Source organism: Chiloscyllium punctatum, chromosome 23, assembly GCF_047496795.1.
Source record: "Chiloscyllium punctatum isolate Juve2018m chromosome 23, sChiPun1.3, whole genome shotgun sequence".
NCBI classification, from domain to species: Eukaryota; Metazoa; Chordata; class Chondrichthyes; order Orectolobiformes; family Hemiscylliidae; genus Chiloscyllium; species Chiloscyllium punctatum.
The window spans coordinates 52,509,469-52,527,434 of NC_092761.1; the positions used below are offsets into that span (position 1 = coordinate 52,509,469).

General features: G+C 45.5%; 1 protein-coding gene across 1 annotated transcript in view; it reads right to left on the reverse strand.

The window, feature by feature from the left end:
* Positions 1–6,289: 6,289 nt before the first annotated feature.
* Positions 6,290–17,966, reverse strand: part of tmem45b (transmembrane protein 45B) — a 50,956-nt gene continuing 39,279 nt past the window's right edge. Inside the window, exons 3-6 of the mRNA XM_072593002.1 lie at positions 16,989–17,201; positions 11,634–11,818; positions 7,101–7,246; positions 6,290–6,548 (exon numbers count right to left, since the gene is read on the reverse strand). Of these exons, the coding sequence (XP_072449103.1) occupies positions 6,440–6,548; positions 7,101–7,246; positions 11,634–11,818; positions 16,989–17,201 (653 nt within the window). The 3' untranslated portion in view covers positions 6,290–6,439. The remainder of the gene's footprint in view (positions 6,549–7,100; positions 7,247–11,633; positions 11,819–16,988; positions 17,202–17,966) is intronic.

Genomic DNA, 17,966 nt, shown 5'->3' on the forward strand with positions numbered 1-17,966 from the left:
AGAGACTAGATAGGCTTGTATTGTTTTCCTTAGAGCAGGGCAGACTGAGGAAGGACATGATTGAGGTGTATAAGATTATGAGGGGGATGGACAGGGTGAATAGAGAGCAGCTGTTCCCCTTGGTTGAGAGGTGAATCATGAGAGGGCATAGTTTTAGGATAAGGAGCAGGAGATTCAGAAGGGACATGGTGAAAAATGTTTTCATTCAGTGGGTGGTGGGAATCTAGAATGTACTAGAATCTAGAAGGTAGTGGAGGTTGGGAACCTTATAACCATTTAAAAATTATTTGGATGAGTACATCAAATATCATAACATTCAAGAACATGGGACAAGTGCAGGAAATTGGGATTAGTACACTTTTAGCTGCAGTTATGTTGATGCAGACTCAATGGGATGAAAGGTCTTTTCTGAGCTGTGAATTTATGTCATCAAATGAATTAGTAAAACAATAATCAGTAAATTATCCATGGAAGTCTAATTTAACATGTTAAGATAAATATCACTCCTCGAGATCAGGAAACAATTACTTCACATTGGTTAATGCCAGAGCTGCTCTCCAGCTCTGATTTCTTTACATGCCTTGATCAACAGTTTTGTTTTATATGTGATACGTTGTTTTACAATTCATGAGATGGTTACAAGCCACAGTTTTATGTTTGAGCATAGAGTCACACAGCATAGAAACAGGTCCTTCAGCCCACCAAGTTTATGTCCACCAGCAAACACCAAACTACACCAATCTGAGTTTTGGCTCCAACACTCTCACATGCAGTGTATTCCATATTTCTACAACCCTCGAGGTAAACCATCTCCTGTAAACCATTTCTCACCTTGGTAAATATTTCCATTAAGAAGTCGAGAAGTGACAGCCATTCCCTGGGTGGGTCTGGGTGGTCGACAGTGTGTTATGTGACCATGAGGTCATGAGGGGGGAGAGGTTACAGAGAGTGGGGCAATGTGCTGGGAGTTGGCAATAAATTGGCATCGTCATAGAGGTGTACAGCACGGAATCAGACCCTTCGGTCCAACCCGTCCGTGCAGACCAGATATCCCAATCCAATCTAGTCCCACCTGCCAGCACCCGGCCCATATCCCTCCAAACCCTTCCGACTCATATACCCATCTAAATGCCTTTTAAATGTTGCAAATGTACCAGCCTCCTCCACTTCCTCTGGCAGCTCATTCCGTATACGTACCACCCTCTGAGTGAAAACATTGCCCGTTAGGTATCTTTTATATCATTCCCTTCTCACCCAAAACCTATGCCCTCTAGTTCTGGACTCCCCCACCCTAGGGAAAAGACCTTGTCTATTTATCCTATCCATGCCCCTCATGATTTTATAAACTTCTATAAGGTCACCCCTCAGCCTCCAATGCTCCATGGAAAACAGCCCCAGCCTGTTCAGCCTCTCCCTGTAGCTTAGATCCTCCAACCCTGGCAACATCCTTGTAAATCTTTTCTGAACCCTTTCAAGTTTCACAACATCTTTCCAATAGGAAGGAGACCAGAACTGCATGCAATATTCCAACAGTGGCCTAACCAATGTCCTGTACAGCCGCAACATGACCTCCCAACTTTGTACTCAATATTCTGACCAATAAAGAAAGCATACCAAACACCTTCTTCACTAACCTATCTACCTGCGAATCCACTTTCAAGGAGCTATGAACCTGCACTCCAAGGTCTCTTTGGTCAGCAACACTGCCTAGGACCTTACCATTAAGTGTATAAGTCCTGCTAAGATTTCCTTTCCCAAAATGCAACACCTCACATTTATCTGAATTAAACTCCATCTGTCACTCCTCAGCCCATTGGCCTATCTGATCAAGAACCTGTTGTAATCTGAGGTAACCCTCTTCGCTGTCCATTAGACCTCTAATTTTGGTGTCATCTGCAAACTTACTAACTGTACCTCTTATGCTCACATCCAAATCATTTATATAAATGATGAAAAGCAGTGGACCCAGCACCGATCCTTGCGGCTCTCCACTGGTCACAGGCCTCCAGTCTGTAAAACAACCCTCCACCACTACCCTCTCTCTTCTACCTTTGAGCCAGTTCTGTATCCAAATGGCTAGTTCTCCCTGTATTCCATGAGATCTAATCTTGCTAACCAGTCTCCCATGGGGAACCTTGTTGAATGCCTTACTGAAGTCCATACAGATCACATCTACAGCTCTGCCTTCATCAATTCTCTTTATTACTTCTTCAAAAAAACTTAGTCAAGTTTGTGCAACATGATTTCCCACGCCTAAAGCCATGTTGACTATCCCTAATCAGTCCTTGCCTTTCCAAATACATGTACATCCTGTCCCTCAGGATTCCCTCCAACAACCTTTGCCCATCGCCAACGTCAGGCTCACTGGTCTATAGAACATAGAACATAGAACAATACAGCACAGAACAGGCCCTTCGGCCCACGATGTTGTGCCGAACATTTGTCCTAGCTTAAGCACCCATCCATGTACCTATCCAATTGCCACTTAAAGGTCACCAATGATTCTGACTCTGCCACTCCCACAGGCAGCATATTCCATGCCCCCACCACTCTCTGGGTAAAGAACCTACCCCTGAGATCCCCTCTCTACCTTCCACCCTTCACCTTAAATTTATGTCGCCTTGTAACACTCTGTTGTACCCGGGGAAAAAGTTTCTGACTGTCTACTCTATCTATTCCTCTGATCATCTTATAAACCTCTATCAAGTCACCCCTCATCCTTCGCCGTTCCAATGAGAAAAGGCCTAGCACTCTCAACCTATCCTCGTACAACCTATTCTCCATTCCAGGCAACATCCTGGTAAATCTTATCTGCACCCTCTCCAAAGCTTCCACATCTTTCCTAAAGTGAGACGACCAGAACTGCACACAGTACTCCAAAGATCCTGTACAGCTGCAACATCACTTCACGACTCTTGAATTCAGTCCCTCTGCTAACGAACGCTAATACACCATAGGCCTTCTTACAAGCTCTATCCACCTGAGTGGCAACTTTCAAAGATCTATGAACATAGACCCCAAGATCCCGCTGCTCCTCCACCTTACTAAGAACCCTACCATTAACCCTGTATTCCGCATTCTTATTTGTTCTTCCAAAATGGACAACCTCACACTTGACAGGGTTGAACTCCATCTGCCACTCCTCAGTCTATAGTTCCCTGGTTTGTCCTTACCACCTTTTTTAAACAGTGGCACCATGTTAGCCAATCACCAGTCTTCCAGCACCTCACCTGTGACTATCGATGGCATAGGTACAATGGGGGCCTGGGTTGTATGGAGTGTATGAGGGACATAAGGTTGAATAGAACGTTGTTTGGATTGGTGTGTAAAAGAAATGGATACGGTGGAGAGGTCCAATGTGTCCGATGGTGGAGAGGTTCCGATGTCCAAAGTGAGTGTCCTGACCAACTGAGGAGGGGTAAGTCACTCCACTCTTTCTCACCTCTTGGTCACAACAAAAATATTAAAGCTTATTCTTAATGCATAGCTCTACCACTCTTCAATTAAATTGTCATACTATCTGGATGGATATGTGGATAGGAAGGGTTTAGAGGGATATGGGCCAAATATGCTGGCAAATGAGATTAGATTAATTTAGGATATCTGGTTGGCATGGACAAGTTGGACCGAAGGGTCTACTTCTATGCTATACATCTCTATGAATCTATGAATTTAGTCACAATTAGAGGGTCAATTAACTATTTTGAGTCAAAAAAGGGAAATTTTGAACCCTACTAATCCAGCAACAAAAAATATTAAACTTCACCTTAGTAATATCCATCCACATTAATATTCAGAAACATCTTTTCTAATATTTCTTAAAAAATGATTGCATCAAATTATATCAGAGAAATCTTATGGATCGATAGAGCAGGGGAAGAAACCAAAATCTCATCAATCTGAAATATGAGCTATTGATTCCACCTTAACCGGATGTCTCCAGGAATGGTGCACTGAGAACAACCTAGCTCTCAATGCCAGCAAAACCGAGGAACTCATTATTGACTTTTGGCGGGATGTTACTCATGCCCCCCTACACATTAACAGCACAGAGGGGGAGCAAGTGGAGAGTGTCAAGCTCCTGGGAGTGGTCATCAACAACAAGCTTTCTTGGACTTTTCATGTGGACGTACTGGTTACAAAGGCCCAAGGTGTCTTCTTCCTCAGGCAGCTGAGGAAATTTGGCATGACGGTGAATACCCTTGCCAACTTTTACAGGTGCGCCAATGGGAGCATTCTGTCTGGATGTATAACTACCTGGTATGGCAACTGTACCATTCAAGATCAGAGACGGTTACACAGAATGATGAACTCATCCCGGACAATCACAAAGGCCAACCTCCCATCTACAGAATCAATCTACCAGGCCCCACTGTCAAGGAAAGGCTGCCAACATTCTCAAAGACCCATCCCACACTGGCAATGTTTTTCTACAACATCTACCACTGGGAGAAGGTACAGAAGCCTGAACACATGCACCAGTCAGTCTTAAAACAGTTTCTACTCTACTGTTGTTAGAATACTGAATGGGCTCGCAAACTCTTAACATTCGTCTGTACCTGTGTTTTTGTTTTTGCTGCTGTTAACTATTATTTACTTTCTATGCTACCGAACTCTGTAATCTGCCTGTATTGCTTGCAAGACAAAGCTTTTCACTCTGCCCTTCTCACTTGTACACCTGACAATAAATTCAATTCAATTCAGTTTAATATTTTTTACTTGGATGACCAGCTTTGTCAGGAAGATCAGAATCCTTTCGATCAATCAGTAGAACATGGAAATGTGTATGGAGAAAAGGAATTTAATTGTATAAGTGTAGGCTTAGTGCAGGGACAAATAGCAACTGAAAATATCATAAGAAAAGTGTTTTAAATAGTGAGGCAAGTTTTGATGCTGGGCCTTACGAGCCAACAACATTCTACAGCACCAACTGAACTGTATCTTGTTACGTTCACTAATGAAAGTAAAAGCTGGATTGGAGCTTGGTTAGACCATACCTGTAGAACTGTGTGCAATTTCGGTCTCCTCATCTCAGGGCAAATCTGATTGCCATGGGGTGAGTGAAATGAATATTCACCAGGCTTGTTCCTGCGATGGTGGGACTCTACTGTGAAGACAGATTGGGCAAATTGGGGATGCTCAGTTTTTGAGAATCGTTAAAGTAGAGGTTAATGCATTTTAACTCGCAATACTGTAAATGGTTATGGGATAATGCAGACAAAAGGCACTGAAGTGTTCAATCAGCCATAATCACATTAAAATGAGCTGGCCTGATGGACTGAATTGCTTATTCCTGTTCCTAAAACCTGACCTCATGAGAACTTAGCCAATTTGAATGTCCCAAAAGGAAGCTTTTGAGCAGATCCAGTCTCTTTTGTAATTGCCACTGACAACATTATAATTCTGGAAAAAATGTACCAATTGCAGCAGTTTCATTTTCAGACCAAAATGGCTGGGGTGCATGGAGAGGACTGAGTGGAATAATTTAGAATCAAGTTAGTTCACACAGTCATTACAATTCACTCATTTATTTAAAGTTAAGGTTGCATTGTTTTGGAGACAATGAGAATGCCAGCAATTTGCAGCCACATCCTAAAAGAAAATATTAAAGAAATCTGAGGTACTTCAATTTACATAACACCGTATATAAACTGGACAAGTTATAAAACTATTGAAATAAGTTAGAGACAAAAGTAGAGAATTATTAATTAAAACAAGAACGTGATCAGAATTCTATCAGTGAAGGATCCTTTCTTTGAACCTGCACTTGTCCCAGGGCAGTGAGGTTTACAGTTCATGCAAATCTTTAATGAAAATATTACATTGCTTATTGAGAAAAAAATGGTATGAGGACACAAGGTGAATCCACGGGGGTGGGGAGCAAAGACCGACACACAGTCTAACCTAGTGTTTTAAATTCAGTGATTCAGTCACTTGTAAACTCTTCACATTTAACCCAGGAGATGCGATTATAGGGTGTTGGGTGTCTGCACGTTTTTTTCCTGTTCCTGTAAATTCTAATATTCTCTCAAAGATTCCATCATCGAGGAAGGAATTCTAACTCAAACCCTGCTCCTATCTGATTGCTGAAAACCTTAATGCCCCTCTGAAATCTAATCTGCTGGCAAAGGCAAGGCTGACATTTCCAGACCAATCCCTGTCTGAGCTCCTATGCTGCTAGCCAGGGGTCAGCATCAGTCCCAAGCTGCTGCTGCATGCCCCTTCTGCTTATTCTTACTCCCACTCCCACCCCCTCCCCCTCCCCCTCCCCCTCTCCCTCTCCCTCTCCCTCTCCCTCTCCCTCTCCCCACAGCAATCAGCAAATCAGCAGAAGGAAGCAGTTTTTTTAAAGTTCACAGTTCAAAATAATTGGATAAAATTGATTAGCTTTTCGATGTTGATTGAGGAATGTCTACGGGCTGCTTCTCGATCAGAGTGTTCATTCCTCATCAGAACCATTCAGCAGATTGATATGAGAGTTCCTCTCTGAGCTCTTTAGCTCCCCCAGCTCCATTGCACCAGACCTCCGGGATTTTATCTTTACAAACCTACAAAGAAACCAGGAGATTAGCAGCTTCAAGAGTAGGACGACCTGTGCCACATTCCACCCTCCCAAGGTTGCAGATATGCATTGACAGAACTCCTAGTCACAGACATCTTCTGTCACAGAGTCAGTGTCAGTACCTGTACCATGGGTACTAAGACCCTTGTGGCATTAATTAGCCATCTCTAGTTGCCAGAGTTGTCAGAGCATACTCAATGGGTTGAATGGTCTATTTCTGCTCTTATGTCTATGGTGTTATGGTGATAAAGTTTCTCTTCAATTGCTCCAGTCCGTGTGATGAAGGTGTTGTTGGGGAGGGAGTTCCATGATTTGGACCCAGTGTTGAGGTCATGTTGGATATTGTGAGAGTGTTCGAGAGGGTGAAGTGGGGTTGTTAGTGACGACTGTCCCTTGACTAATGTTTCCTGTCACTGACATTATGACGATTTTGAAGTCACAACTATTGTGTTTGGCATTTTTCTGTTAGTTTGACGAAACACAGTGTGTGCTGATCTGTTCCAACCCTGTTTCACACCCATTGTCAGTATGAACTCACCAGTACATCAGTGTGTAACTGATAGCCATGATAGTAAGTGCCACTGCAAAATGCCAACAGAAACACAGTGTAATGAACATGATATTTCCATGGTCAGTTTCGTTCCACTTGGGCCCACCGCTGGGTGGGTACAGCACAAAGCCAATCTGAAAAGAGCAGATACATCCATTAGCAAATGTTGTTCAACTCCACCCCGCCCCAATGCAGGCACCTTAACGGGGACTGAGTAAGGAGTGGTTGGCTCTGAATGTTTATGCTACACGTCAGCACCCCTTTCTATCGTGAGCCAGTTTTCTAGAAGGGTGAACAATGGGCAGAATGGTGGGCACGCAGAGAATGGAAGCTCTGAAGGTTTCCTCTTGGCCTGCTAACCCCTGAGACATGGGACTGAAGGACAGCTGCCTGGAAGCAGTCTCGCCTTGGCAGAGTGGTTATCGTTATTCCCCAAACGTTTGTAAACAAAACATTGCAAAAACATTTCAACTTGAATATTCCAGCATTTGCGAAAAAATGCAATGTGTCTCAAGTTAGCATATACTGTTAATAATTATGATTATAAATATTATATATGTTTGATATCAGGTACAGACTGAGGCCAAAACATTTCAAACTGGAATGGACAGAAAGTGCAATAGATATGCGGTTTTCCCATATGCTTTATTCCTAAATTCCTCATCACATTTTCAATTTTCCTGGTTTAGCTAATATTCCAGGCAGGCTTTGAGGCCTACCCTGCCTTCCAAGTCTCAGCTGCAGCTTAGCTCCTATTTGGGGGCTGACTGGAATTTCCTGAACCTAAAAGGTTTTGCAAATTCGTGGGAGGGTGCCTCTGAATGGATATGCTCTCCCGCACCTTGCCTCACCTGCAGCCTGCAGCTGCTTCAGAGAAGACCGCAGCTAAAGCTTAAACGGGAACCTCCCTGGTTCCCCCCGCCACTCCCCAACATATCTTCACACCCCGCCAGTCCCCTCTCCCTCATCCAGTTAGTCCCTTGCCCACAATCTGCCACTCTCCTCCTCCACACCTGCTACCTCCTGTCCCACACTGCACCAGCCCTGAGGAGCAAATTACTGCAGATGCTGGAATCTGTACTGAAAACAACAAATGCTGGAGATCACAGCAGGTCAGGCAGCATTCATAGAGAGAGAGAGAGAGAGAGACAGTTTTGAGTTTAGATGACTCTTCATCAGAGCTGAAATGAAGTGTGGAGGGGGCAGGATTGGAGAGGGGAGAAAGGATGCCAACAGTTCAGATTAAGTGATTGGAATGTGAGAACGGCAGAACGATGGTGTGTTTGACTGTCAGACTGGGAAGAACAGACAGTACCACTGGGGTTGGGAGGGGGTGTGGGGTTTGAAAGAGGACATACTGACAGAGAATGGAAAAAGCAAAGCTAAAAGAAAGGAAGGAATGAACTATCAACAACCTTTCTTCCCCAGCACTCCAACCCCAACCCCCACCTCCCAACCCCAAACTATTACATAAATGCTGTCTCCTCCACACTTTATTTCAGCTCTGATGAAGAGTCACCTAAACTTGAAGAGTCATCTCTCCATGGATGCTGCCTGACCCGCTGTGACCTCCAGCATTTGTTATCTTCAGTACAGATTCCAGCATCTGCAGGAATTTGCTCCTACATTGTGCTTAATCGACTACCATGTCTCTTCAAGGACACTGAATAACCAGCTGATGAAGGAGCGGCGCTCAAAAAGCTAGTGCTTCCAATTAAACCAGTTGGACTATAACCTGGTATTGTGTGATTTTTAACTTTGTACACCCCAGTCCAACACCGGCATCTCCAAATTATGACTAACCTGAAAGAGTTTTGATCTTCCCTCTGACAGGAATTCTGGCTGTCTCTTTCACCGTGCACTTCTTTGTTGCTTTCCATTTCACAGCTGGGGTTGGACAAGGTGTTTCCCAAAACTTGTCTCCACAGCCATGTTCCCTCAGACTTTTCCCATATGGATTTCAACTCAAATTTCACTCCTCATCTTTCAAATCCACCCAGAATTACAAGTGTCTCCATGAGAGATGACGTTCCTCAGACTGCCCGTTCCTGCCACATCATGTGATCCACAATCAAAGCCATGCACCATCGTATGCGCACACTCGACTCCACTCTGCAGCAACATTGACTCATCTTCTCTCAAAGCTGTGCCATTCCCCAGTTTCACTTCATCATTGCCTCAACAAAAGGCTGTTTCTTTCAGGCAACAAGGTGTGCAAGCTCCGGCAAATTATAGACTCCAATGTCCATTCTGCGCCATCCTCCCACACTCTCAGACCCCATCCCCTCCCGTCACTCAGAACTGATCCTTTAATGTCCCTTAGCACCCAGCCCTCAGATGCCATACCTTTCTGTTCCCCAGAGGTTACTCCCCCCAACCCGAGCACTTGCTGTATTTTCACCATACCTCCTCCTGAACTTCCCCTGTCTGAGGTTAAACATACTGTCCTAGGCCGCCATCTTCACTGAATTTCAGGTTTGTCATGATATTGATCTGTTTTTCCACCGCCTCCATCTCTGTGCTCACTACCACAGCCAGGACCCCTCCCACACACACCCCATTCCACTCATCCCTTCATCCGCCTCCAGTATTCATCCTCCACTTGGATCCTTTCCTCTGGCCTGTTACCTCTCCTCGATCTCTTCACTGTAAACTGCCAATGTGACAGCGGCTGTCTTAACTTCTCTGCTCCCCCACCCACTGCAACCTGTCCCAATTGCTGCACTTCGCTCTCTCATGTCCAACCCGAACTTTGTTAGGTCTCCCACCACACACACACACACACACACACACACACACACACACACACACATTGCCCCTTGACAAAGGTGGTGCCGTTATAGTCTGCTGCACTGACCTTTATCTTGTCGAGACTGAACACCAACACTCGGACACTTCTTCCTCCTTTCTCTGGACCATGACCCCACATCCGAACAGCAAGCCATTGTTGCCAGGACTGTCACCGACCTCATTATCTGTGGAGACCTTTTCCCCGACTGCCTCCAACCTTGTAGTCTCCCAACCCCAGACAGCCTGCTCTTTCTTCCTGCCCAAAACTGACAAACTAGACTGCTCCGGGAGGCCCATTGTATCAACCTGTTCCTTCCCACCGAGCTCATTTCCTCTTACCTTGACTCCATTCTCCCTCCACTTGTCCAAACCTTGCCCACCTACATCTGCCATTCCTCTGATGCACTGTGTTGACAATTTGTAGTTCCCTGACCCTAACTGCCTGCTGTGCACCATGGCTCTCCAATCCCTTTACACCTCCATTTCCCACCAGGATGGTCTGAGTGCTCTTGGCTTCTTCCTCGACCAGAGGCCTGCACAATTCCCATCCACCACCATTCTCCTTCACTTGGCTGAACTTGACTGAACAATTTCTCCTTTAATTCATCTCACTTCTGCCAAGTTAAAGGAGTGGCTGTGGGTACCTGCATGGTCCCAGTTAGGCTTGTCTCTTTGAAGTATGTGGAACTATCCTTGTTCCAGTGCTACACTAGTCCCCTCTCCCATTTCTCTTTCTCGGTATATCAATGACTGTTTCGGTGCCACTTCACGCTCCCGCCAGGACCTTGACAAATTTGTTTAATCCAGTGGTACTGTCTGTTCTTCCCAGTCTGGCGGTTAGATACACCGTTGTTCTGCCATTCTCACATTCCAATCACTTAATCTGCGCTGTCAACATCCTTTCTTCCCCAGCACTCCAACTCCCCCCTGCCCCCTCCACTCTTCACTTCTACTGATGAAGAGTCATCTAGACTCAAAACATTAGCTTGCTTTCTCACCATAGATGCTGCCTGACCCCCACCGCACCCTCAACGGCTGAGATCTCTAGCAATTTTTGTTTTCTGCACCAGCCCCTTCCCCCACATCCCACCATCCCTTCCCCCACATTCCACCATCCCTTCCCCCACATTCCACCAACCCCTTCTCCCTTATCCCTCCATCCCTCCTCCCTTATCCCAACCAGCCCTTTCCCCCTCAACCCACTATTCCTTCCCCCACATCCCACCAGACCCTTCCCCCTCAACCCACCATCCCTTTCCCCACATCCCACCAGTCACTTCCCCCACATCCCATCAGCTCCTCTCTCCCCCACATCCCACCAGCCCCTTCCCCCACATACCATCAGCCACTTCCCCCACATCCCATCAGCGCTTCCCTCTCCCACATCCCACCAGCCCCTTCCCCCACATCTGATCAGCTCCTTCCCCCACATCCCATCAGCCCCTCCCCATCCCCACCAGCCCCTTCCCTCACATCCCATCAGACACTCCCCATCCCCACCAGCCATCTGGCCTTCTCCCTCACATAGCCTTTCAATGACCAATTGAGATAAAATCACTGCGGAGTTGGATGATGTGAGAATTGAGAGTACCCACCCCACCTCGTGGCTCTGTACCCTACCCATCTTGGGGTGCTGTACTCCTCTCACCTTGGAATGCTGAGCCCAATGGCTAAACCCTGTCCGTGGAGTTGGAGTTGGCAAGTGGGGTGGGGATGTTGTGTACAACTCACCTGCCAGAACCAGGTGCCCTGTAGAATTGCCAGACTGGTTCGGAATAACTCCAAGATGATGTTATCCCTCAGGAAAACCTCTAACATAATGATGATGGAGCCTCCAAACACCGCGGTGAGCAGCAAGGAGTGGATGTGCAGGTCGAGAGGGGGTCGGTGTTGGACATGGAAATAAAATAAAAAACCTGCAGAAAGTAAGGTAGACATCAACAAGCAATCACATGGAGCCCAATTTTCACGCTGTGAATCACACCAGTGCTGATTTCCAAAACATGATGCTCCAGAAGCTGGAATGCTTTGGATAAAGAGTCAATATTTTCCTTCCAGTTCATTAGCTCTGTTAGATTTTAGGTTTCTGTTTTGAAATCTGCTGCATTTATTTCTCATAGAATATGACCATGGCAGAAATTATAGTTTTGTCTCTGAGGAGAACTCATTTGAGGGGGTTGAGAACAGCGAAGAAGGTTACCTCAGAGTACAACGGGATCTTGAGCAAATGGGCCAATGGGCTGAGGAGTGGCAGATGGAATTTAATTTAGATAAATACGAGGTGCTGCGTTTTGGAAAGATAAATCAGGGCATGACATACATACTTAATGGTAAGGTCCTGGGGAGTGTTGCTGAACAAAGAGACTTTGGAGTGCAGGTTCATAGCTCCTTGAAAGTGGAGTCTCAGTTAAATAGGCTAGTGAAGAAGGCATTTGGTATGCTTTTCTTTCCTGGTCAGAGCATTGAGTATAGGAGTTGGGAGGTCATGATGCAGCTGTACAATATATTGATTAGGCCATTTTTGGCATGTTGTGTGCAATTCTGGTCTCCTTCCTATTGGAAGGATTTTGTGAAACTTGAAAGGGTTTAGAAAAGATTTACAAGGATGTTGCCAGGGTTGGAGGATTTGAGCTACAGGGAGAGGCTGAACAGGCTGGGGCTGTTTTTCCTGGAGCATCAGAGGCTGAGGGGTGACTTTATAGAGGTTTATAAAATCATGAGGGGCATGGATAGGATAAGTCCTTTTCCTTGAACTGGAGGAGTCCAGAACTAGAGGGACTCAACTAAGGTGAGACCGGAGAGATTTAAAAGGGACCTAAGGGGCAATTTTTCCATGCAGAGGGTGGTGCATATATGGAATGAGCTGCCAGAAGGCAGCAGCACGGTGGCTCAGTGGTTAGCACTGCTACCTCACAGCACCAGAGACCCAGGTTCAATTCCAGCTTCGGGCGACTGTCTGTGTGGAGTTTGCACATTCTCCCTGTGTCTGTGTGGGTTTCCTCCGGGTGCTCCGGTTTCCTCCCACAGGCCAAAGATGTGCAGGTTAGGTAAATTGGTCATGCTAAACTGCCCATATTTTTAGGTGCATTAATTAGGGGGAACGGGTTTGGGTGGGCTACTCTTTGGAGGGTCGGTTTGGGCTGAAGGGCCTGTTTCCGCACTGTAGGGAATCTGATCTAATCTAATCTAAAGAAGTGGTGGAGGCTGGTACAATTACAGTATTTAAAAGGCATCTGGATGGTTATATGGATAGGCAGAGTTTAGGGGGTTATGGGCCAAGTGCTGGCAAATGGGACTAGATTAGGTTGGGATATGTAGTCGGCATGGATGAGTTGTATATGTCTATGACTCTATTTGCTATTTTGTGTGATTTTCAGCGGAGCAGAATTTGTTATCTTTAAAAGGGACATTGGATTCTTATTTTTAAAAGGATGCCTTTGATTTAGGGAAATTGTAAAAAAACATAGTTTCTTACATTTTCAAAAATAAGTTCTGGAGAAGGGTCACTGGACTCGAAACATTAACTGTTTACTCTCCACAGTTGCTGCCAGACCTCCAGAATTTCTTGAGCAATTTCTGTTTCTTTTTGCATCTATACGGTAGGTGGATCGGGGTGGGGGGGGTTATGGGGTGGAATAAGGTGGGGAAAAAGCTTCCTTCCACGCTCCAAGCCCAATTTCTCTGAGTCGGTCGATGCCAGCTGACTCTTTGTGGGATCAGGGAATGTCCTGCTCCAATGATGAGGTGCTACTGGTGTCCCAGGGGCTTTAATAGAGCAGGGGAGAGGATTTTTCTTAAGTTTGGTGTGCCTGAGGTCTAAAAATGTCAAATGTTCAAGAGAAAGTTAAAAATCACACATCACCAGGTTATAGTCCAACTAGTTTCTTTGGAAGTACAAGCTTTTGGAGCGCTGCTATTTCATCAGGTCGCTAGTACAGCAGGATCATAGGACACAGAATAGGTTAAGTGTCATACAACTGATGCGAAGTATTGAACAAACCTAGATTGTTGTTTAGTCTTCAATCATTTAGAATGGAAGTGAAGCTTTCGAGAGATTAATATGTAAATCCCAGAACTCCTTTCAAATCACAGACCCGAGATAATTTAAGGTTTCATAAAAAAGAAGTGACATCTCAGCTCAGGCAGTGCATTAAAGGTGTGAGGTTAGAGTCTGTCTATATCCCAACTTTGAGTCAGACTGGTCCTGCTTCCAAAGAAGGAAATTATAAAATGTCACATGGGTTGATTGCCTACAGATTGTGGGCTTTTTGAACAAAATGCAAATTCAAATCTGCAAATGCAAATTCACCGAATAGACTTATTTATGTATGTGTGTGTGAGACAGTGGGAGAGAGAGAGGGAGTGTGTGTGTGAGAAAGTGGGAGAGAGAGGGAGTGTGTGTGTGTGAAAGTGGGAGAGAGAGGGAGTGTGTGTGCGTGCATGCTTGATAGAGTGTGTGCATGAGTTTGACAGAGTGTGTGCTCGTGAGAGGGTGTGCACGTGCACGTGAGCGTGAGTTGGGAGGGTATGTGTATGTGTCTGAGAGAGGGTCTGTGTGAATGTGATTGTGTGTAAGAGTGTGTGTTTATGTGTTTGTGTGTGAGTATGTGTGTAAGCGTGTATAGTGTAGTGGGGTTGCCTGTAGTATGATATGAATCCAAGATCCCGGTTGAGGTCGTTCTCTTGGCTATCAGCCTCTATTCGGTGACTCTGTGTTTGTTGCAAATCCCAAAGTCCACCCTTGGAGGATGGTCACCCAAAGATCTGAGGCCAAATGTCCTTGACCGCTAAAGTGTTCCCTGACTGGGAGGGAATATCCCTGTCTGGCGATTGTTGTGCAATGTCCATTCATCAGTTGTCTTAACGTCTGCTTGGTCTCACCAATGCACCATGTGTCAGGGTATTCCTGCCTGCCGCGTATGAGATAGACAACGTTGGCTGGGTCACATGAATACATGGTGGGTGGTGTCCCCACATATATGGTAGTATCCATGTCGGCACTCTGACACGTCTTGCAGTGGTTGCTGTGATAACGTTGTACAGTGTTGTGGTCGATGTCCTGAATGCTGGACAGTTTGCTGTGAACAATGGTCTGTTTGAGGTTTGGCCATTTTTAAAGAAGAGAAGTGGAAGCATACTCTTTCCCACACTCTCTCCCTCTCTCTCTCTCCCGGCACCCCCCCCCCCCCCCCCCCCCAAACACACACACACACAAATACATTCCATTCTGTTCAAAATGCCCACAATCTATAGGCAGCTAGCCCATGTGACATTTTATTAATTCCTACTTTGGAAATAGGACCAGTCTGACTCAAGATTGGGATACAGACAGACTCTAACCTCACACCTTTAATGCATTGTCTGAGCTGAGATGTCGCCTTTTGTTTAAAAAACCTTAAGTTACCTCAGGAATGTGACTTGAAAGAAGATCTGGGATTTACATATTATTCTCTCAAAACCTGTATTCCCATTCTAATTAAAGGTTTAACAGCAATCTAAATGTGTTCAATACTTTGCATCAGTTGTATGACACTTTAATCTTTTGCTTTAAATTTTGTGTCTTATGATCCTGCCCCACTGGCTACCTGATGAAGGAGCAGCTCTCCAAAGACTTGTACTTCTGATTAGGTTGGTTATGAGGATTGTTTTGGCTCTTGAATTGGAGTACAATTTCAAATTTTGCAGATGAATCCAGATGATTTTTAAAATTTCTTTCATTGGATGTGGTTGGGCCAGCATCTGTTACTATCCCTAATTGCCCTTGAACTCAGATTGCTAGGACCAATTCAGAGGACAACTAAAAGTCACCCACATTGCTGGATGTCTGGAGGGTCATAGAGACCAGACTGCGAAGGATTGAAGATTTCCTCCCTGAACGGGCATTACAAACGAGATAGCTTTACAACAACCAATTATTACATGGTTGCCATTAGGTCAACTTTTATCCCAGATGTTTACTGAATAAAAATTATACCATTTGTCATGGTCAGATGCAAACCCATGTCCCCAAAACATTAGCCTGGCTTCTGGATTCCAAATTCAATGATGTTGCCACTACTCCTATGTTGTTAATACTGAGAGGGCTTGGAAAAAAATGCTGAGTCTTACACACTGGTGTGAAATTGGCAAATGAATTTTATAAGAGGCAAGTGCAGCATCAGGATGAATGAAGAGGTGAAACATGGCAAAGAAAAATCAATGAGTCCCAAGTTACTATTTGAGGAGAGAGTTATATTGTGATTGAGATAAAAATGATTTTAACTCAGGAGAACCAAAATTACCTGGCTCAGCAGTTCCAATAGGCCTCCTAAAGTTTGATAGTGATTGGTTACTTCAACTCAGGAGAGTTTAAACTCATCAATAGCTAGGGAACCCCCAGGTCACTGGATAAGTTCAACTGAGGGTCAGGCGTCAGTGTGGAGCAAGTCAGTGAGGGTCAGGGATTAGTATCAGGTAAGTCACTGAGGGCAGGGGTCAGTATGGAGTAGAATCAATGAGGATCACAGGTCAGCATGGAGTAAAATCAATGAGGGTCAAGGGTCAGTGTAGAGTAAGTCAATTGGGGAGGGATCAGTGTGGGGCGAGTTAATAAGGGTCAGGGGTCAGTGTGAAGAAAGTCAGTGAAGGTCATGGGTCAGTGTGGCCAAATAGTGAAGGTCAGGGGTCAGTGTGGAGTGAGTCAGTGTGGGTCGGGGGTCCAGAATGGGGCAAATCAATGAGGACCAAGGGTTAGTGTCAAGCAAGTCAATTTGGTGAGGGGTCAGTGTGATGCGAATCATTGTGGGGGAGGAGACAGTGTGGTGAGAGCCAGTGATGGTCAGAGGTTAGTGTGGGTCAAGATGATGTCAATGAGGGCCAGGGTCAGGAGTCCATGCAGGGCGAGTCATTGAGGGTCAGGGGTTAGTGTGGGTTGTTCCATTGAGGGTTTGGGGTCAGTGGGGTTGTGGGGGAAGCACCAGTACAATGTAAGCAACATTACATCCAGGACAAGTGCTGACCTTGTGAGCTAGTACACGCCATGTTGTTGAAGTAATGCTACTACGTGTTGTGTTGGTGGGTCATGGAGACGAGCACAAAGTCACTCACCTTCATTAAACACGGCCAGCGAAAGAACAAGACGATCTAGGCCAACGGGGAGCCGGAGTGAAGAATACGTCAGCATGTCTACAATCCCAGAAATGCCAAAGAACAGGTACATGGTGCTGTGCTGCCAGTTCATCAGTTTGACCCAGGATTCTCTGTCTGCACTCAGTAAGTGTAGGTGAGGCCCATCAGGCACAAACTGCTCAGCCAGAATTCCTAGAGATAGACATGTGCACAAAGAGGAGAACGGAAATCTCTGACATCTGTCCATTGCTGATCAGTTAGAGCAACCAGTAGAACAGGGCACCATCTGAACTGTGACCAGTATTGGTGACCAGTCTCACTGTTGAATGTGGATTATAATTTCCTGTCTAAGATCGTAATCAATTGAATCAGATCTGTTCTGGGGTTGAAGATTTACCCTGACCAAACCTGTGCTTTACCGAGCTGGACTATTTCTGAGAGTCTCTGTGTAGGACAGGGAGGTGGATACCTGTCATCAGTCTCAACCAGAAGAAGGCCTTTGACAGGATATGGCACCTGTACATGTGGGATGTACTCTGTAACATGGGCTGTGGAGAAGGAATCCTCAACACGCTCTAACCAATAGTGTTAATGCAGTCTCAATTCACGGTGTGAATCGGGAAGTTTCCCGATCAGATCTGGAGTCTGGTGAGGCTGCCTCCTGCCTGCTGCCTTGTTTTTGTGCTGTGTAGAACCTTTTGCCATGTCCAAGAGGAAGGACGTGATCCTGAAAAGGGTGACTAATCCGGGCAGCGGAGGCCTGCAGGTCAGAGCCTCCCTGTACATCATGATTTGGAGATGCCGGTGTTGGACTCGGGTGTACAAAGTTAAAAATCACACAACACCAGATTATAGTCCAAACGGTTTAATTGGAAGCACTAGCTTTCAGAGCGCTGCTCCTTCATCCCTGTATATTGTTGATTTTCTGCTCGGATCCACTGCCAGTGGGCAGACCCA